This window comes from Trachemys scripta, chromosome 24 (genome assembly GCF_013100865.1).
Source record: "Trachemys scripta elegans isolate TJP31775 chromosome 24, CAS_Tse_1.0, whole genome shotgun sequence".
Classification (NCBI taxonomy): Eukaryota; Metazoa; Chordata; order Testudines; family Emydidae; genus Trachemys; species Trachemys scripta.
Genome location: NC_048321.1, coordinates 7,025,478 through 7,047,877, shown reverse-complemented (window position 1 = coordinate 7,047,877; position 22,400 = coordinate 7,025,478). Strand labels below are relative to the sequence as shown.

General features: G+C 39.7%; 1 protein-coding gene across 1 annotated transcript; it reads right to left on the bottom strand.

The window, feature by feature from the left end:
• Positions 1 to 1,541: 1,541 nt before the first annotated feature.
• On the bottom strand, positions 1,542 to 20,754 carry HORMAD1 (HORMA domain containing 1). Its single transcript, XM_034756555.1, has 14 exons — positions 20,686 to 20,754; positions 19,921 to 20,065; positions 19,671 to 19,734; positions 17,123 to 17,159; positions 16,597 to 16,617; positions 16,463 to 16,489; positions 15,125 to 15,192; positions 9,213 to 9,364; positions 8,201 to 8,457; positions 7,256 to 7,322; positions 5,695 to 5,771; positions 4,962 to 5,045; positions 3,750 to 3,848; positions 1,542 to 2,876 (listed from the first exon to the last, which is right to left on the bottom strand). The coding sequence occupies exons 1-14, from the start codon at positions 20,716 to 20,718 to the stop codon at positions 2,796 to 2,798; spliced, it is 1,212 nt and encodes a 403-aa protein (XP_034612446.1). The 5' UTR covers positions 20,719 to 20,754; the 3' UTR covers positions 1,542 to 2,795.
• Positions 20,755 to 22,400: the final 1,646 nt, after the last annotated feature.

Below are 22,400 nucleotides of genomic sequence, written 5' to 3'. Positions count from 1 at the left end.
TCAGGCTTGGGTTCAGCTTTACCACTGAGTCCGTGACCTGGGGGGGGGGGGGGGGGGGAAGAGCTGCATAGTTGTTATGCTTATAAGAAGCACACAGTATTGGGTATGTTTTGGGTAACACAGTGGCCTGTGTTCCCCAGTGCCATTCTGGAGCCTCCACATGTATTTGACAAATAAAATTTGCAGAATTTTAAAATATTGTGCACAGAATTTTTATTTTTTTGGCACAGACCATCCTCAGGAGTAAGTAGTGAACATGTGACTGCCCTGGGAATCAAAGCTAGTTGCAGATTCAACAGGTCATCAACACTATAGGAAATGGAACCAGTATCCACACATCTTTGCAACGTGTCAGGAGCCTGTTAGTTACATTTCAAACAGATCTAAAGGATCGGGTTTGTTACTGTCAACGTATTTTCTATTAAACAGTTTTAGAAGTGGCTGTTCTGTACCTTAGGAGGAATTATGGTCAGCTCTTCCAGCTAACTTTATTCCCCTGTTCAAGGTTACTTAGGTTAATTGGTTTCCGGTATTGCAGGGGGATTAATTTGATACTTGCTGTGAAGTTTGAACTCTTTGTTCCTCCTGAGGATTATGGTTGGGGAGCTTTTCCCATTCCCTCTAAAGGAGCCTTGGAAAGTCTGAATTTCCTGATGTGAGCTCCAGATTTTGGCTGCCCCCACAGGGCTGTGTTAAGGTGGCAAATAATACAGAAAGCTTCCACACTTCTATGTATTACCCAGTTGTAGTACTGGAGGACAGGGACTAGTGAACCAGCAGCACTGAATGGTGTCCAGAAGAGGTGTGTCTGGCAGGGATGGGAGTGCTGCCATCCATAACTTCTGCACGGTGGACACCACTGAGAGGTTGGGGGGAGAAGACAGCATAGAATACACCCAATGGCAACCAGGATCACGTGCAGGCTTTTCGCAGACAATGCCTCCAGCCATCACCTGCACAGATGAACCTGTCTCTCTCTATCCAGCACACAAATGGCATGCAAAATGGCATTTTGCATTTAGGAACCTTCTTAATTCAGCCCTACATAAGGAACTCTACTGCAACTCCTGATATATTATGAATACTTGGAATATGTTCATCTGTACATACAAATTGCTCTGGTTGAAACAAACAAGGCTTAGCAGGTACTATTTATGCCCTAATATTAAAGCACAAATCTAAGCTGAAGATGGGTAAGCAGGGGTTCTCCTTTAAAACTGCAGCATAGGTCTGACCTCCAGGTGGAGGACAGCAGAATTCCTGAGGTGTGACAGGTAAAGTCTGAACCAGGGAGTAATTACACGTGGGAAATGGGAGAATAGGAAAGGAGACAGGGGTGTGTCTGTTTGGTTTTGGGTTTTTTTAGAATGCAAATAATTTTGGAATCATATTGCATCATTCCACATTATTATGCAAAATCTATAAAACGATATTTTTACTAATGTTTTCCATTAAATTGCTCTCAAATACATTCAGATCCTGTGATTTTTCCTCTTAAAATAAAACAAACAGAACTATGTAGAGAGGCAATTTTTCTTCAACAGTACATATTTTATTTGGGCTGTAAAACCGGCAGACTCTAAAACAAGCAACACACACCAAGTGAAAGTCCTCAGCCTTTATGAACTTTTCATTAAAAAAGTCAATCATCTACTTAAGTCAAATTGATGGGTCATTATATTTAACAAATATACAGTCACAAATTATTAAATAACATTGTTTTAATTAGGAAATAGGATAAGAAGATATTCTTAGTTTAAAAGTTAAAATTCAAGGACAGGAATGTTTAGCTATTCACATCTAATCCAAAGATAGCAGTAGTTGTTACCTGTATTTATAAAGAGCATTATTCCAGTGGATTTAAAGTTATAAAGAGCAAACCAAATTTATTTTTTTGAAAAAACATGCAATGGCACTGTTTCTGACAGCTGCAATTAATCATTTCACATACATAAAAGCTGAGCTGTCTCTATTTCAGATATTTAGTTATAGCCTGTTATAATTGGCACTACTGTACTTGGCATAGCTGCCTGGCACACACAACGTGAGAACATTTAGCTGTTATATATATCTGGCCTCAGAGCTGCATATGGATTCCTACATTTCAGTTCAAAATTAGGAACTAAAGACTTGAATGCTGTTTTTTCTTTTTTAAGCTTGGGTGAGGTACCAATAGGAGAAATGAACACAATCAGACCACCTGAAGTTTGCTTGTTAGAAATGATAAAAAAAAAGAGAAGCTATAGTATTATTATAGAATGACTACACAATTTTCTTAACCAAATTTCCTGATGTAATTCTACCAAAACTCAAAATTCCAGTTGATATTTTAGTTTTCATGTTCAGTCCATAAGGCATGTTCTGAACAAAAAATTCTTAAGCGTCTGCGTGTGGTCCAGGAAAAGACACCAGTGGAAACTTTGCATAGTTTCACTTCCAAGAGTATCCATTGTACACCAATAGGATTTCAGCAAAATCTCTAAAGAAAAGGTGTTACTGAAGGCTTCGCTAAAAATCTTCTTGCTTAAAAAGTTTTTCTCAGATCAGATGAATAGTTATGTCCTGTCTATTCTTCTAGACTGGAATACAACCCCCTTTAAAAAATAACTTTCAATTTGCAAAAATTGGGGCCTCTCTTGTCAGAATTTTTCCTGTGTATAAATTCTGTGTTTGACTGCATATAAAAACAAATAAAGAACCTTAAATTATCTCTAATATTAACAATTTTCATATTAAATGCCAAATGAAAGCTATATTGAGAAGAATTCTACAAATAAACAGCAGGGAGGTGATATCTAAAACCGCTCCTTTGGTTCACTAAATTTTCTCCTTTTTGGCAGTGTATCTTGACTAGAGGAGAGTTCGTACTGATGAACCTACCAAGAGAAAATACAGACTGCATTTCAGTTCCCTGTTTTTCACAAACCATGGCTCTTTCAGTTGTGTTAGGTATCTTAACATGGAAAATGAACTTCATAACAAGAATCAACTATATGAAACATAAAGCAGTGCTAAGAATATCCAATCCTTACAATGACATTTGTGCTCAGGATTGCAAAGCTTGGGATAATATTTTGATAGTAATCAGTTAAAATACAAGAACTTTCTCATGCACTATTGAAAGGAGGTTAAAAGTTATTTATGATCTAAGGGTAAAGGCTTGTTTGTGACGCTGCTTCAAATGCAAGTGAAATTTTCTCAGAAGTTCCACTTTAATATCTAAAGCTAATGTCAAGTAGGTACTGCACATCATCAACCTGTCAAGACACAGGGTTTGATTCCGATTACACTTACATTAGTTTTCACTCATTTAACTCCACTGACTTCAATGGAGTTACTTCTGGTTTATTTAAGTATAAAATAAGACCAGAATTTGGCCCTCAGTCTTTACTTAACTTGTTGTGTTCTTTCTTATCTAAAGTAATTATGTTTGTATATCTTTAACCTTAAATAGTAATAATAAAAGGTTTTTTTCACAGACAAATACAGAAGTAGTAACTATGTATTTATTTCCCTTTCTTATTCTGTATACCTAATAACAAAAATACTGAATGAGGTTTCGGGGTGGGATTAGAGAATGCTCATTTAAAACTGGTATAGTGATAAACAGCATCTTGAAAAATCACCAGACCTTTTTGTTTGATATTATGTATTTTATTTTCCATTTAGAGATATTCAATGCTTGTCACCAAATGCACAAAATATAACAACAAATCCTTTTGCTTTCTGCATGCAACTTTAAAACTTACAAGTTTTCCAGACTCAGACCAATTTCTCTTCTGGGTTTCTTTAGAACACGTAGCTACTAAACGATTTTTGGAATGTTCCTGAGCCTGATTTTCACCAACCTTTACAGAAAGAAATTAACTATTAGTTTTAGAAGATGACTGCAGACAGCTACAAAGCAGCACACTGCGGATGCTATGGCTGTTCCCTAACCTGTGTTAAACATTGATGAAGAGCTTTTCAGACTTGGGACAGGGAAGGCCTGATTTTTCTTTGCCTTGACATGTAATTTCCTCTCTTGACTGTAAATGATGAAGGCTACTTCTTTATTTACTGAGACTGGCAGCATTTGTCCCAGAACTCTTATGAGGAAAAGTAATCCATATACAAGAGCTATACAGGGGGCCATGCAGGCATATTTATGTACCCCCTGTCCACTGTGGAAAGCGTTTCTATACCAGCCCCATAAGGCCAGAGCAGAAGGCTGCAAGGGACTCCGGCCAGTAAAGGGGCCAAAGAATCCATGTTTACATGGATCAAGTGTCCCCCTAAACCTTACAAACTGGTGCAGGGGACTAAGGATACTATTTCAGCCCATAGGCTATTAGCCACTGAGAGGGGAAGGGCACATGGACCACAGAGCAGCCCTGTACTGCTCCTGGGCTGAGGGTGGCTTGAGGTTTTCACCCCCAAAACTCCTCCTGTTCCACTTCTGTAAAGCCCAGATACTCAGGTGCCATGTAGGTGGAGTAGATTTCAAAAATTTAGCTACCACACATAAGCATGAATAAGCAAGTAATAATGGATTTTTCAAGACATGTACAAATCACACATCTGTGATTAGAATTCTGGCCCAGTATTTTATAAGAGATATGAAACAATACACTGGATTAAGTTCTCGTCTAGCATAGGTCCACTGCAGCACATGGAATTAGGCTGGCAGAGAACACGGCCAAGGAAAGAATACAAATAAATCCTCACGAATCCCTCTGAAACTATACAATTAAAAACCAAACACTAAAGTAATTTTTAGAACTAGGCATTCACTTTTTTACATTAGGAATACAAAAGTGTTGTTCATATTCCTAAAATAAAAAGAGCTAAAAAAACAAAACTCAAATGAATCCTGGTCCCAAAGAAGTCAATGGGACCGGAATTTCAATCCTGGACTGTACATTGTATTTAAGCACATGATTTCATTCTGTATTTGGAAGAAAAAAAAAAAAGCTACTGACTGTGTTGATCTGAAATATTTTTCCACTTCTTGTCCTGCCCTCTGACACATCAAGTTCAGATGTCTTAATTGCTAACTGATCAACCTAAAATGGAAAATTAGTATTATTTCAAAATAAGAATTCTCTTAGGATTAAGAGGCAAATTAGGACACAAAGGGCTCAATCCTGCAAGATGCCAAGTGCTTGTTTGCCCCAATCCATCACAGTACTTAAGCACGTGCTTAACTTTAAGCAGAAGTAGTCCTATTGAAGGCATGTGCGTAAGTACTAGTGCTTGAATCAGTGCCTCAATTTTTTTCAGTTATAGTCAGTCCCTGGCTATTACCAAGGGGTCGTTTTGCATTTGAGCCTCAAGGATCTGTAACAGAAGTACTCCTATTCTGTATTTACATGTTACTACTCTCAGTGTTGTACTCTCTGAAAACAATAAGAATGGTCATTATTACAATACCCAGATTTACCTTAGGCTTCCATCAACATTTAAAAGCAGAGATTTCTACCAAAGCTAAATGACTATTATGGATGTCACATTAATTTAATAAAATTAAAGCCAAATAAAAAGAAAATTTTGCCAGATGGTTCTAAGTGGTTGTTGATGGGAGTTCCCGAACATTAATTAATTGCTCAAGAGGTCTCAAAATTCAAAATGTTAGTTTGAATAATAAAGAAACTTCACAAAACCCTAGGAAAAGTATTTTAAGAGTAAGACTGGAAGAGAATATAGCTTTTATACCTGAGAATTAGAAACAGGTTTATTCTGGCTTTCTTCAGACCTCGTAAGTTCATTTTCTTCACAAGTTAAACTTAATTCTGTGAAAGGTTTGTTAAAACAAGTTCTAATATTAAATTAACAGCATTTTTACATTTTTGTTTTCAGACATCAGCATGATATGCATCTAATAAATGTGACAGCCAGGATAGCCAGACACTTGGAAAAGGCTCTATTCTCCCATCTGTGCATGGAAGTAACTATTAACATTAGTGGGAATTACTGTGCCTCATGTCTTTAGCTCACTGGGCCTCATTCTCATTTACATGAAAGCCCCTTTACACTGACAGTAAAGGGGCATTAGTATAAATGAGAATCAGGCTCACTATATCCTGTTATTGCAAACAGGCACGTAAAGAGACACACTTATGTCTATGTAACACAGATTTATATAAAATACCCTTAAAATCTGTGGGCTTGATTCTGCAAACTTGTAAGTAGTCCTTACTAACAGTCCCAATGAATTCACTCACATTAATAAGGACTAACTGAGAAATTAAACATTACAGATCGGGCCCTGGGTCTTGTTATAGTCAGACTGTTGAAAACTCATGACCAGAGCTGACAAATTTCTGCTGAACTGATTTCACGATTAAAATGTTAGAGCTAAATTCCCTGCTCCTATCGACTGAAATGGAAGCAGGATTTGGCCCTTATGCTATGTGCCAAGAATTCTGCATCACAAATTTGCAATAACAGGTAGCTCTGTCTGTTTTACTTCTGTAATGTTTCAGGGGGGAAAGTATTTTTTTTAGATAAAATCTCAAGGGATGTAGTCTCTTCTATTCTAAATATTTAACTTATTTTAACTGATAAGATATAAATAGAGCACAGCAAAAATTCAGAACAGAAAAGTGCATTTGACAACAGCATGCAAAACTTCGTAAAATAAACCAGTGACATAAAAGAAAGGCATAGCAAATATATTACTAATATTGTTGTGGGTTGAGCTTAACCTTGTTATAATCAGGGCATAACCACCACCTTTCGTCCAGGTGGCTGAAACAACAGCAGTAGCACCCAAAACACAGGCAAATGGAAAAAAATTGAGTAGAAGCTGAATCATGTGGGCCAAGCTGGAGAGAGAGAGAGAGAGAGAGAGAGAGCGCGCAAGAAAGCCAAGCAGACAGTACAGAAGTGTTGGTAATGTGGCCCTAAGAGAAAGCTATGAGAAAAATCTTTTGGCAAATAGAGTGCTGGCTGGAAAGGCAAGTTTTGAACAGAAAGCAAAGGAATTGTCTCCTGCTGTTTAATTCCTACTGAGTTCAGGGAAACAGGACTTTATATATAATGTTTGTAAATAAACAAGATTGTATCAAGAAAATCCGGGGCTCTATAATCAATTTCTTCTCCTAATGGAAACAACATATAGGGCTCTGAACTTTGGCTATCCTGTGGATCAAAAGGGATAATAGTGTGTGTAAAACGGAGTGTAGTACTATATGTTACATAGTCTACTTCTCATTTCAGCAACATAGGAACCAGGTGGCAAGAGCTGAGCTGTCCTGAACTGTATACTTATTACCTCCAACTTTTACAGATGTATTTGCATTTTTCTGAACTTCCATTTTATTATCTGCCACAAAATCTTCCTATATAAAAAAAAAGAAAGAAAGAAGATATAAAATTTAAAAGTATTGGATTCTCAATGGAATAAAAATAATCATATAAAAACATTGAATGGAATTAGATTTGGCTCTAAACTGCTAGGAGGAGGGCCCGGGTCTTCAATCATGGCATTGTGTAATTATTAACACAAAACCTTAGCTTAGTGATCAGGACATCCACCATCCACCCAAAACCTTAAAACATGTAACTAGGAAGTTAAGGAACAGGAGTACTTATGGCACCTTAGAGACTAACAATTAACTTAATTGGCCTCTCAGAGTTGGTAAGACAACTCCCACCTGTTCATGCTCTCTGTATGTGTGTATATATATCTCCTCAATATATGTTTCACTCTATATGCATCCGAAGAAGTGGGCTGTAGTCCACGAAAGCTTATGCTCTAATAAATTTGTTAGTCTCTAAGGTGCCACAAGTACTCCTGTTCTTTTTGTTCAATTAAAATAACTGGGGAGATGATTTATAGACATAATATAACTGAGTTGGAATTTATCCAGAACCCCATGACTATCACGTACTCCCTTTCCATTTTATGAAATATTGCATGGGATTTCATACTAAAGATACTGCAGCCCATCAGCACCATCATGTCGCACTAGTTCAATGTAGATCTCTATTACGAAAATAAAAATAAACTGATTACTCCGGTCTGAGCAGTAAAATTAAGAAGAGAAAAAATCTAAATGACTATATGTAATTTTATTTGAATAACTTTGGCAACTGAATGTTTTATTAAAACTTTGCAGTAGTGGACCATATAAATGGTTACTGACTCTTTTCAAGAGAGTTCAAATTGTAAAACATTTTAAATATAAATAGCATGTAGCAACGCCTGAGTCCTTACATTTATTTGCTGGTTCTGTTCTTCTGGATTATCTTTGTCCAGTCTGATTAATTGCATAGGCACCTTAGAGTCTCCTTGCTTTAGCATGTTTTTATCAATATTTTCCATTCGTTCTCTCTCAGTTGTCACTTTAACTTTCAGCATATGAAAAGGGGTTGGCACCTCACCCACATTTAGGTAAATAGGCTCCCCCTCAAATATCATTGTGTCAGAATCACCCTCTTTAAAACCAGGAGGCTGGTAATCAGGTGGTGTAACTGCAGAAAATAATTAATGAAATATACTGTTATATGCTGAAGTGTGTTCTTAGTCTTGGGAAAAAATGTTTTACAAGTATCTGAATGAAACAGATTTTTTTCCCTTTGAACAAAGAGTGTTACTCCAAAACACAGTCTTTTTATTTATTTTTGTTCCATTTTTTATATTCCATATTCAGTTTGTATTAAATAAAACCTATTTTTCTATACAATAGAAAAGAATCTGATTAGAACATTTAATACGGTATGCACAAAAAGATAACCTGGAAAAAAAAATTACTGGTATAAAACTGATATATTTAAAAAAATTAAGTTACAAAAGCCATTTAAGTGGTATACAAAACTAGGTCTAACTTTCCCATCAAGAGTTTGGCTTGTTTAAACCTTTGATATACACTCCTGCGTTTTCCTTAATAAAAATGCATCATGTTCAGAATGCTTGTATGAAATTTTCATACAGTCAAATTTCTCACAGTTTTAATTCCAAATGAACATAATGAGTTGCAGTTTTTAAATATCTAAGGTGAAATCTTGACACCACTAAAGTCATTGGCAAATCTCCCAATGATTTCAATATGGCCAAGATTTTACCCCAAGAACTCTGAAAATCCAGGACTATGCAAAGGTAAACACATATGAGAAAGCTAACATCTGTTTAGCTTTAACATTCATAAAAATTATATAAAATGCTGTTTCAATCATTTAAAAGTATTTATTTATACACTAGATAAATCAAGATAATGTGGAAACAGTACCTTCATCATAATAAAAAAGCTTCATAGTCAAGCAGATATCATTAGGTAACGGGCCCAGATTCTGCATCAGAACATAAATCTTACGAATGAGGAGGATACTTGCTTTCTTGGTGTCTGTACTTGTGATGTTGGAATCATTTCCTTTATTCTTACTAGGGATGAACAAAGTATTCAGATCTTTTATGGGAACAAAATTGTTTCTAATGTTATAAATATACCGTTAATTACTTATAAGTTACTATAAATATTTCAGGCAAGTGAATATCACACTATTAGCTATGTAAATCTTCATAAAGTAAATTAGATTTGTGCATTCTCAGCACATTTTAGGATCAAGTCCTAAATCAGGGGCTTCAACTAGTTATGAAACCGACTAGTGTACTTTATTAGAGAGAAAAGGCAGGTGAAAGAATATCTTTTATTGGACCAACTTCTGTTGGAGAGAGAGAGAGAGACAAGCTTTTGAGCCACACAGAGTTCTTCCGGTCGGGGAAAGGTACTCTGAATCAGTGTCACAGCAAAATGCAAGGTGGAACAAATTGCTTAGCATGACTAGTTAGCACATATTCTAAGGAACCAAAGTAGAGTGACCGATCTATAGTCATCGGACAAAAAAGGTGGTGTTAGTGGGTTACAGACTGTTGTAATAAGCCATAAATTCAGTGTCTCTGTTCAGTCCATGATTTTTAGCAGAGTTATGAACTTAAGCTCCCAGGCTCATCTTCTGAAAGAGTTGTGCAGGTTTCTTTTGAGGATTAGGACAGATAGGTCAGAAAGCACTTATTTAACACAAATCTCCCAGTGCTCTCCCCCCAGGACACAAGCTGCTCATTCATTTAACATACTTGGTCCCTGGTCCTCCAAAGACTTCACATATGCTGAACTTTACAAACTATGAGTAGTCCCATTCAAGTCAATAGCACTATTCACAGTGCATAAGGTTAAGTATGTGTGTACATATCTGTAGGATTGGAGTCTTGAAATGTACCAGTTTCTTTCCCTTTAATATTGGAGGCTAAGAGTTTTTCAAACAATATTTATAGTACAGTATGAGTGTAATTATAGCCATGTCGGTCCCAGGTTATGAGAGTGATAAGGTGCGTGAGGTAATAGCTTTTATTGGACCAACTTCTGTGGATGAAAGCGACATGCTTTCGAGCCACAGAGAGCTCCGGAGAAACCCGGACAGTACTACACAACACCTGGACTTCATCAGTTTACCAAGACCACCCCTCACTGGAGCTGAATTTGCTGTACTCTCCAAGGGACTGAACTTCTGCCCCACCACAGCACCTGATACAATACTAACATGTGGAGAACTAGAAGAATTCTTCCACCGTCGTCTCAAAGAATTCTTTCACAACAGTGATGACACCATCCACAATTACCATGTCCCCACTGGCAATCATAAGAAAAAAGAATTATGACTAGACACAACAGAGCAGATCACACTCTTGATCATTCCATTGATTGCTTTAGGGAAAAAATTGACTATGAAATCTTTAACAAACATCACATCCACCACAATCTCTCCACAGCCAAAAGGACAACTATACAGTCCCTGAAATCTAACAACCAGATACTGATCAAACCAGCAGACAAAGGGGGCCCCATCATAGTTCTCAACCATGATGACTACATTAACGAGGCCAGCCAATAACTCTCCAACACCATCTACAATGAAGAAATCAGAGAGGGCCACCCTACACTACAATTTACCCAGGAACTTAAGGATATCATCAAATCAAATGAGAAACTCATCCCCCACAAACCCAGTCCAGGGATCTTCTGCATGCTTCCCAAGATACACACACAAGGGACCCCAGGCAGACCATATCAGGACCCATAGAAACCATCCTCAAACCGGGAACAGCCATGGGTACTAGGATTGCTTCTCAAAATTCCAGCTTATTCATGGGTCATCCTGAAGAAGAATTTCTGGACAGCTGCACCACAAAACCAATGATGTACCTAAGATGGATCAATGATATTTTCATCCTCTGGTTAGATGGCTTAAACTCCACCACAACTCCAACAACCACCACCCATCCATTAAACCAGAGGCAGGCAAACTTTTTAGCCTGAGGGCCGCATCGGGTTTTGTAAATTGTATGGAGGGCCAGTTAGGGGAGAGGGTTGTGGCCCAGCCCCCACCTCCTATCTGCCCCTCTGGGACCCCTGCCTCATCAACACAGCCCCACTCCCTGTCCCCTGACTGCCCCCGGACCGCCACTGCCCCATCCAACACCTCCTCTCATTCCTGACAGGCCCCCCAGGACCCCTGCCCCATCCAACCACCCCTTCTCCCTGCCACCCCATCCAATATTTTTGGATGTTTTCTACATTTTCAAATATATTGATTTCAATTACAACAGAATACAAAGTGTACAGTGCTCACTTAATATTTATTTTTGATTACAAGTATTTGCACTGTAAAAAAACAAAAGAAATAGTATTTTGCTATTCACCTAATACAAGTACTGTAGTGCAATCTCTTTACCCTGAAAGTTGAACTTACAAATGTAAAATTATGTACAAAATAAACTGCATTGAAAAATAAAACAATGTAAAATTTTAGAGTCTGCAAGTCCATTCAGTCCTACTTCTTGTTAAGCCAATCGCTCAGGCAAACACGTCTGTTTACATTTGCAGGAGATAATGCTATCCGTTTCCTGTTTACAATGTCACCTGAAAGTGAGAACAGGCATTCTCATGGCATTGTCATAGCCAGCGTCACAAGATATTTACGTGCCAGATGTTCTAAAGATTCAAAGGTCCCTTCATGCTTCAACCACCATTCCAGGGTACATGCGTCCATGCTGATGACGGGTTCTACTCAATAACAATCCAAAGCAATGTGGACCGACACATGTTCATTTTCATTATCTGAGTCAGATGCCACAAGCAGACGGTTGATTTCTTTTTTTGGTGGCTCGGGTTCTGTAGTTTCTGCCTCAAAGTGTTGCTCTTTTAAAACTTCTGAAAGCATGCTCCACACCTGTCCCGATCAGATTTTGAAAGGCACTCGAGATTCTTAAATCTTAGCTCAAGTGCTGTAGCTATCTTTAGAAATATCATATTGGTACCTTCTTTGAGTTTTGTCAAATCTGCAGTGAAAGTGTTCTTAAAATGAACCACATGTGCTGGGTCATCACCCGAGACTGCTATAACATGAAATACATGGCAGAATGCAGGTAAAACAGAACAGGGGACATACAATTCTCCCCTAAGGAGTTCAGTCACAAATTTAATTAATGCATTATTTTTTTAACGAGTGTCATCAGCATGGAAGCATGTCCTCTGAAATGATGGCCGAACAAATGTTTAGCATATCTGGCACGTAAATACCTTGCAATGCCGGCTACAAAAGTAGGCGATTGCCAGCAGATCGAGAGAAAGTGATTATTCCCCTCTATTCGGCTGGCAATGGTGAGGCCACATCTGGAGTATTGTGTCTAGTTTTGGGCCCCCCCACTAGAGAAAAGATGTGGACAAATTGGAGAGTCCAATAGAGGGCAACAAAAATGACTAGGGGTCTGGGGCACATGATGTTGCGGAGTGTGGGGGAGTCAGGGCCCTGCACCCCTCTTCCCGAGATTCACTGTGACTCTCAGCCAGCCAGTAAAGCAGAAGGTTTATTTAAGGACAGGAACACAGTCTCAAGCAGAGCGTGTAGGTACGACCAGACCCCCTCAATTAGGTCCCTCGGGGAGGTTCAGGGAGCTTGGACCCCAGCTTGGGGTTCCCTGCGTTGCACCACCCAGCCCCAACCGAAACTAACTCCACACTCCTCCCGCTGCTCCTCTCCTTTGTTCAGTCTCCCGGGCAGAAGGTGTTAATTCTCCCCACCCCCGTTCCTGGCTCAGGTTACAGCTCAGGTAGCTTCCTTCAAGGGAAGTCCCACATCCCCACTGCAACCCCCCTGCAACATTCCCAGGTCAAATCTGCCCTGCTCCCTGCTCCGTCACACATGACTTATGAGGAGAGGCTGAGGGAACTGGGCTTATTTAGTCTGCAGAAGAGAAGAGTGAGGGGGGATTTGATAGCAGCCTTCAGCTACCTAAAGGGGGGTAGGCAAGTCCGGCAACAGTTTGGCGGCGGTGCTGTCACTCCCTCTCGGAGCGAAAGACCTGCCGCCGATCACGATCGTGGCTTTTTTTTTTTTTTGGTGCTTGGGGTGGCAAAAACGCTAGAGCCGGCCCTGGTTCCAAAGAGGATGGAGCTCAGCTGTTCTCAGTGGTGGCAGATGACAGAACAAGGAGCAATGGTCTCAAATTGCAGTGGGGAAGGTTTAGGTTGGATATTAGGAAAAACTATTTCACTAGGAGCATGGTGAAGCACCGGAATGGGTTACCTAGGGAGGAGGTAGAATCTCCATCCTTAGAGGTTTCTAAGGCCCAACTTGACAAAGCCCTGGCTGGGATGAGTTAGTTGGGGTTGGTCCTGCTTTGAGCAGGGAGTTGGACTAGATGACCTCCTGAGATCTCTTCCTGTCCTAATCTTCTGTGATTCTAAGTAGAGAGGGCTGCATTATCTCCTCTAAATGTAAACAAACTTGTTTGTCTTAGCGACTGGCTGAACAAGAAGGAGGACTGAGTGGACCTGTAGGCTCTGAAGTTTTACATCAGGGGTCGGCAACCTATGGCACACGTGCCAAAGGTGGCATGCGAGCCGATTTTTGATGGCACGCAGCGGCAGGCTGAGCCGCTCAGCCCACCGCCACTCTGGGGTTTCTGTCAGCTGGGGTCTCACTGCCGGTCCCACTCAGCGCCCCGGCTGGCAGGAGCTGGCGGCTGGAACCCCAGAGCAGCAGCGGGCTGAGCCGCTCAGTCGCTGCTCTGGGGTTCCGGCTGCTGGCCCCTTGCCAGTCGGGGTCCCCGCCACAGCCCCACTCACCTTGCTTCCGGTTGGAGTTCCAGTGCAGGCTCCCTGCCAGACAGGGTCCAGGCCTCCGGCCCTACTCAGCCCTACCAGCCGCCAGCTCCACTCACCTCAGCTGCCGACCTGGGATTCCAACCACTGACCTCCTGCCAGCCGGTTAACAACTGATCACTCAGAAACCTGTGTGCAGCTTAAAGTATCCAAATATATGCCAGACATCGGAAAACTCAGCAAGGAAAAGCAAGGGCAAGGATCACACTAAACTGATAAGATCTGCATTTTAATTTAATTTTAAATAAAGCTTCTGAAACATTTTGAAAACCTTGTTTACTTTACACAACACTGTAGTTTGGTTATATAATATATAAACTTATAGAGAGACCTTCTAAAAAACGTTAAAATGTATTACTGGCACGCCAAGCCTTAAATTAGAGTGTATAAATGAAGACTCGGCACACCACTTCTGAAAGTATTTTACATTGTTTTGTTTTTGTACACTTTTTGATTTCATTTACAACACAGAATACAATATATATGAAAATGCAGAAAAACATCCAAAACATTTAATAAATTTAAATTGGTATTCTATTGTTTAACAGTGTGATTAAAACTGCGATTAATCGCGATTAATTTTTTGGAGTTAACTGCGATTGACAGCCCTACTTTCTACATTTTTAATTATTTGTCTTAATATATGCAAATTCCTAAATCTAGACAGCACTTTTTAAAAAGTACTAACCCCAAACCATCTCTGTGTGTGCACACTTGTGTAGGGGAAACCAGAAAGGGCAGATAGAGGGCACTGTGAAATCTGTACATTAACTAGAGTACTAAGTAATACATCCTGCTAAAATGATAATGTACATTCAAGATTGGTACAGCTGGGAAGTATGTTTCCTTACTGAACTTCATCTTAAGATTCAGCTTCCAAAATCAAACAACAGATAAAAAATTACACCAATATGTTAGCTCAACCTGTTATAGAAAGATATTGTTAATTGCATAGCAGAGAAAAACCAGGAGGACAATACCTGGTGAAATCCATTACCGGCCCATTGTTGGTGTATTTGAATTTGAACTGATAACATTCTGTAACTGTCTAAACACAAAACATAGTAATTATGGATCTAACACATACAGTATCAATTGTTAAGAAGTGAAATACAACATTGTTTCCTATTTTCGGAAATATACTAGCCTTGCATGCTTTTTAAACTGATGTCTACATGTCAAGCAAAAGTTATAATCCATCACTACAATGACATTTCCATGGATTATAGCAGTGGTTCTCAATCTATTTATCATTGTGGGCCGCAGTGTTACCTGGGCCACAGGTTGAGAACCACAGCGCCCCCCTCCCCTCCAAACCCACCCAGCAGACCCCATGCCCAACACCCTCCACAGAGTGGGACCAGCAGCAGACCCCAGACATGGGGCCACAGGGCAGCCCCTACCCCGCCACACGGCAGCCCTGAGCCCAGACCCTGCCAGGCAGCAGGACAGCCCCAAGCCTGGGTCCCGCCGGATGGGGCTGGGCAGGGCAGCCCTGAAACCGGACCCCACTAGGTGGGGCAGAGCAGCCCCGACCCTGGACTCCACTATGCAGGGCAGAGCAGCCAGGACCCCAGGCAGGGGGGCCAGGACCTCAGGCTCGGCCGGGCAGCCATGGCCTGGACCCCATGGCACCAGGCGATGGGGCAGCCTGCACCCCCGACACCACAGGCCAAGCGGCCTTTAGCACATAGCTGGGCCACAGCTGTGTGCTAACGGGGCCACATGCAGCACACAGGTTGAATACCACTGGATTATAGCTTTCTAATGTCATAATGATTCATTCTGACTTTTTTTATGTACAGCTTATTTATACAATTGTTGTTGCCATCAAATGAAATCAATGTCAGTAGTCTCTTCCAGCCACCATATATTATAAGAAAAAACACAAGTATGAGCTGAAGTTTTTTAAAGAAAATTTTTAGTTCAAATTAGTCACTGTCCAAAAATGTCATATACACCATACAGAGCTAGGGTGACACCTAGTGGCTAGTAAAATTATGTTTTGCTTGAAAGAATTCATGGAATTTACTATATAGAATAAGAAAGAAACTCCTCTTATAGGCAGTTAATTACATAATTGTCCACTGTGAGGTTTTTTGCACTTTCCTTTGAAGTGTCTGGTGCTGGTTACTCTCAGAGACAAGATATTGGACTAAATATCAGGTATTGCAATTCTTGTGTTACGATATAACTTCTTTAGATAAATAATAGCGTGAATTTGGACCGAATGTGAAATATTCTATATGCTGGTATATGCAAATTTTAATGTGAATGTTACTATCAGCAGTCAACCTTAAATATTATATTAAACTTACCTGAGGGTCTTCTGCATGAGTGTAGACCTATATTTTAAAAATAAATAATATAAATATGAGAATAAATAAAATAAATACAGTGTATATAAATACACTTATTTTGAAAGCTGTGTAAACATTTTAAAGATACTTACTGCTAGGACAACCATTCTTAGCTGTTCAAAATGTAATTAAGGAAAGAAAAACAATAAATTAATGTAACCTATAAAATAATCCTGCATACCAATTTATAGTGCAGATTAAAAAAAAAAAAAACAAGTGGAAATTAGGGCCCTGGTTAAGGAAAGCATGTTTACATCCATCTCTATGTAACAAAGCATATATGCATGTGCTTAACTTTAAGCAGACGCTTAAGTACCATTGACTTCAGTGCTTTGCTGAATCAGGGCATTAGAAATTTTTCCAAAGTCATATCTCAGACATCTAGTGCCAAATCCTCAGATGATATAAACTGGGCAGAAGTCTTTACCATCAAGACTTATGGGCCACATCCTGCGAGATGCTGAGCACCTGGAATTGCCATTAATTTTCACATCTGGCTAAACTGCAGTTATTTTGTAAACAGTAGCCCCAAAACCACAAGAGGCAGCTATTGGAAGTATACAAATGCACAACGTTACAGTATATTAAAATATAACAAAATTATGCTGGAAGACTTACATATTTTTTCTGCAAAGCATCATAGCATCCTAACATCCTGTAAAAATCAAATAATATTGTCTATTACTAATTACCATTTTGATTTGCTTCTGATTACATAAAAATTCCTACAAAACAAAACAAAAAAATCACGTCAAATCAACCTGGAAGCTTTCTTTGACAGGGTAACAAGCCTTTGGATGGGGAGGAAGCAGTAGACGTGGTATACCTTGACCTTCTCAAAACTAGGGAAATGCAACCTAGATGGAGGTACTATGAGGTGGGTGCAATCTGGTTGGAAAACTGTTCCCAGAAAGTAGTTATCAGTGGTTCACAGTCAGGCTGGAAGGCCATAATGAGGGGGTCCCGCAGGGATCAGTTCTGGGTCCAGTTCTGTTCAATATCTTGATCATGATTTAGATAATGGCATACAGAGTACACTTATAAAGTTTGTGAACAATACCAAGCTGGGAGAGGTTGCAAGTGCTTTGGAGGATAGGATTAAAATTTAAAATGATCTGGACAAACTGGAGAAATGGTCTGAAGTAAATAGGATGAAATTCAATAAGGACAAATGCAAAGTACTCCATTTAGAAGGAACAATCAGTTGCACACATACAAAATGGGAAATGACTGCCTTGGAAGGAATAATGCGGAAAGGGATCTGGGGGTCAGAGTGGATCACAAGCTAAATACGAGTCAACAGTGTAACGCTATTGCAAAAAAAGCGAACATCACTCTGGGATGTATTAGCAGGAGTGTTGTAAGCAAGACACGAAAAGTAATTCTTCTGCTCTACTCCGCTCTGATTAGGCCTCAGATGGAGTATTGTGTCCAATTCTGGGCACCACATTTCAGGAAGGATGTGGGCAAATTGGAGAGAGTCCAGAGAAGAGCAACAAAAATGATTAAAGGTCTAGAAAATATGACCTAGGAGGGAAGATTGAAAACATTGGGGTTGTTTAGTTTGGAAAAGAGAAGACTGAGAGGGGACATGATAACAGTTTTCAAGTATGTAAAAAATAAGTTGTTACAAGGAGGAGGAAAAAAAATTTGTTTTTCTTAACCTCCGAGGATAGGACATGAAACAATGGGCTTAAATTGCAGCAAGGGAGGTTTAGGTTGGACATTAGGAAAAACTTCCTAACTAGAAGGGTGGTTAAACACTGGAATAAATTGCCTAGGGAGGTTGTGGAATCTCCATCATTGGAGATTTTTAAGAGCAGGTTAGACAAACACCTGTCAGGAATGGTCTAGATAATTAATTCTGCCACAAGTGCAGGGGACTGGACTAGATGACCTCTTGAGGTCCCTTCCAGTTCTATGATTCTATGAAAACGAAATTCTTGTGTTTATACTTCTTAATTTTATACAATACAATACAGAAGTAATAAACAATGCTTATTCCATTAGTTTTGTCTTTTTATTTGTATTAATAGACACAATTAACTATAATGTTTGCAACATCCAAAAACATACCAGGCTCTTTACAGAACAAGTACAAATTTAATTAAATTGTATGCCTGCCATTATCAAACACTTTCTAACATGTGTTCATAAATCAGTTGATGAGTTTAACTATTTCACTTAAGTCTATGCATCTTTTAAGCACAAAACGAATATAATTTTTAGTCTTGGTATGTTTATTTAAAAGCTTTTGCATATTTTTTATGTAAAATGTAATTAAAGAGATACCAAAATATATAAGTAGCCCAAAATATATAAGTAGCCCAGAACTCATCAATTTACCATACACTTTACCATAATCCAATGGAACATTAGAAGAAAAGAATAAGAACCAGTCTTACACAATATATACAAGATGCTTACTAATACATATTCAGCTACAGATTTTTAAAAACTGAACTCTTCTTTTTTGTCAAGCTTGAGAACATAATCCTCAAATTTAAAAGTTAGAAAAATACAATAGATGTAATGTTAATGAAAATATTGTGTCCCAACCTCGATCACTAAAGAATGAGGGCACTTTGGGCAGTCATTTATAACAGTGAAAAGTGAGCATAAAGGACTACTATTCTGATTTGGTAGCATTTTACATCCACATTGTAGTCATTTTTTCCAGTACAACACAGAGCAACAAAGAATCAGGTCCTGAGAGAACCGTGAGCCCAGGCAACAGTGGATATAGGGACACACATTCTTGGCATGAAAATAATTTTTGCAACAGTTTGTTTTACCCCAGTTCAGCAGGATGCTTAAGGATGTGCATAACTTAAAATGTTAATCATCCTATTGGCTTCAAAAAGACTACTCACATGTTTCAGGTCACAAACATGCTTAAATACCTTGCTAATATGAGTCCCAAGATCGTAAATCTTTCCATAAAACCAAATGTGAAAGTTAAGCCCATCACATGGTACTGAAATGTATAAATTCTGATTTTTCAATGTGCAAAGTCTGTATACCAAAACAGTAAATACTAAGGATTAAATACATCAGATGACCAGTACTCACTAACAGTGAGTCAACAATTTTTCTTTGACTAGAGAGCTAATTTTCAGACTTGACATGTTATAATAATGTTATGAATGCTATAGAATCAACATACCATTTCACCAACTGAGTGGACCCAGGACAGTTTTTGTCTTCCCTCAAAATTTTGACACAGAGGTCTGAAACAAACAAACAAATTTTAGTTAGAAAAGTACAGCTACAATACTAAATTACAAATGACTAAATTACAACACTAAAGTATAGATAAACTAAATTAATTTAGCTCAAATAAGCTCTCTAAATTTCTTTGTCACAAGAACAGAGAAATATTTTATATCAAATGAATCTCAGAAACAGCATGTTACCATCTAGATATCTTGTTCCATAGGCACATTCTGGAAAAATTCCTCTTAGGTAAGTAATGCAGGATACTGCTACTGCTAGGAGTCTCTTCACCAATATCAAGGACTGCTGTTCAGTACGTATTTTATTAGGAAATATTACTGCACTCTAAAATTAAAAGAGAAAGAGAGAGGAATTAATCTCCAGTATACAGGGGGTTTTATTTTCATTCACTTGCCTTTCAAATATTGAAAACAAATAAAATGTCTTATCTCACTAGCCAAATGTACACAGGTCTACCAATTTTATTTTATTTTAATGTTAAAGGAACTAACATGAAGCATTTTTCAACAAATAATCTCCATCCTTCTCTTGTTCACTTCCCTTGTTGAACATCATCACTATCACATTATGATAGCCTCCAATCATGCAAAGAGTAACACTAACTTTCTGCACTGTAAATAGTTCTATTGACTTGAATGTGAAGATTCACTGTGCATAAAGCACATGCTTAACTCTTTACAGTATCAGGACCTTAGTGTTTAACTGAACCCTGTGATCTTTTACAACTGTGTTCAATGAGACTACTTATGGCAATAAGAACTACACCTGAATAACATCTTCTGTTTATACAGGAACAAATTATATGAATGTGAAATACTCTTTTCAAGTGTAATTAGCTGCAGGGGTAATTTTGGGCAATAAAAGAGTCCTAAAAATAATTACTTTATATTCCTAACGCTGCAATCAAGTGTGCCAAAAATACACTGAAATAAATGGAACCATACCATAGAATTTCTTTGCATCTGGGCAGTTGCCATATTGTCATTCTTTTCCTATCTGTTAATAAAATTGGGATGTTAGCATGCTTAGTTTGCACTCTGATGACACATACACATGTAGATCCAGTCCATTCAGTTTTTAAAAACACAGGCCCAGATCTACCAGGGTATTTAGGCTCCTATGTTCTATTGAAATCAATGCAAGTCAGGAGCCTAAATGCAAACTTTTACTCACATAAACAATTTTTATTCATGTACGTAATCCCATTGATTTAAGTATGACTACCTACGTGAATGAGGATCACTCACGGGAGTAAAGATCTACAGTCTTTAGCCTGGTTAATGGTACACACTTCTGCTGACATAACTATGTCAGTTAGGGTGAAATGAACGCAGGCACAATTCCCTAGCGTAGACGCAGCTATACTGGCAAAACATACTTTTTCCAATATAGCATGTTTTGCTCAGGGGACATGATTTTACTAATGGTACAAAACACAGCTGTGCCAGTATAGCTGCATCCACACTAGGTGCTATCTACACTAGAAAATTAGTTCAACTCAGCTACATCACTCTGGAGTTTGAAAAATCCACACTTGAGTGACATAGTTAAGCCAATCTAGGTCCCTGTGTACATAGTGCTAGGCTGATGGAAGAATTCTTCAGTGGACCTATTGTTTCTCAGAGGGGCGCATTACCTATGCCAACAGGAGAACCCCATCCGTTAGCATAAGTAGCATCTATGCCAGTGTTTCTCAACCCGTGTCTTGCTTGCAGCCCAATCAGCACACAGCTGTGGACCATGCAACATCCTCAGGGCCACACAGGTAGTATATAGTGTGGATGCAACCCATATAACACACAGACAGCTGCATATACAACCCACAACGATAAACAGGTTGAGAACCACTGATCTACGCTGTAACGTTTCAAGTGTGGTCCAGCCCTAGAATTGCTTTGCCAGCGTAGTAAGCCAGTAACCGGGCTCCTAGTGTAGTTGTGGACTTAGGTCTGGTCTACCCTTAAAAATTAGATCATCCTAGCTAAGTCGCTGAGGCCCCACGAAACATTTCACACCCTAAGCGCTCTACTTAGATCAACAGAGCCATGCGTGCCCAGCCCTGGACAGGCTGGCAGAATTCTTCTGCTGATCTAGCTACCTCTCCACACCGATGCAGAGAGCCCATTCCCATCAACATAGGGCACGGCCACACTACGGTGCTACCCGCAGCTGTGCCGCTGTAGAGCGGACGTGCCCTTACGACCTGGGATTCTCCTTTAAAGGGCTCCTTTGGCATCAGACGCTGCCCTAGACAAAATGGAGGTGGGGATGTGCAGCTGGGCAAGGGAAAGAGGCAGTACAGCCCCCCCAGCTGGGCCTCTGCAGCCCCCAAGCAGCTGGGGTGGGGCAGGAGTGGGGGGCCTGAAACCAGGGGAGCTGGGGCCAGTGGGGAAACTGAAACCCATGGGGGCGGGGAAACAGGGGTCGCAACTCGTTGGAGGAAGGGACTAATCCGAGCCGCTTCATAGGGCGCAACCCGCCGCGTGCGCTGGCCCCGGAAAAGACCCCCCCCTTGCCTGGCCGCCCTCATGCAGGCCGGCCGCCGCCGCTCCCTGGGCCGGCGCGCGCCAGCAACCGTCCCCTGCACCTCCCCTTTGCCCGCGCGCTGACAGCTTTCCCGCCTTTTCCTCTCACGCTGTTGACGCGCGCGCGCGCCTGC

Coding starts and splice junctions, on each gene's coding strand:
- HORMAD1 (XM_034756555.1), bottom strand. CDS start 20,718: ATGGCAACTGCCCAGATGCAAAGAAATTCTATG. Junction 20,066..20,685: donor AGATGCAAAGAAATTCTATG/GTATGGTTCCAT, acceptor TTTTAATTTTAG/AGTGCAGTAATATTTCCTAA. Junction 5,046..5,694: donor AACCTGTTTCTAATTCTCAG/GTATAAAAGCTA, acceptor TTTCCATTTTAG/GTTGATCAGTTAGCAATTAA.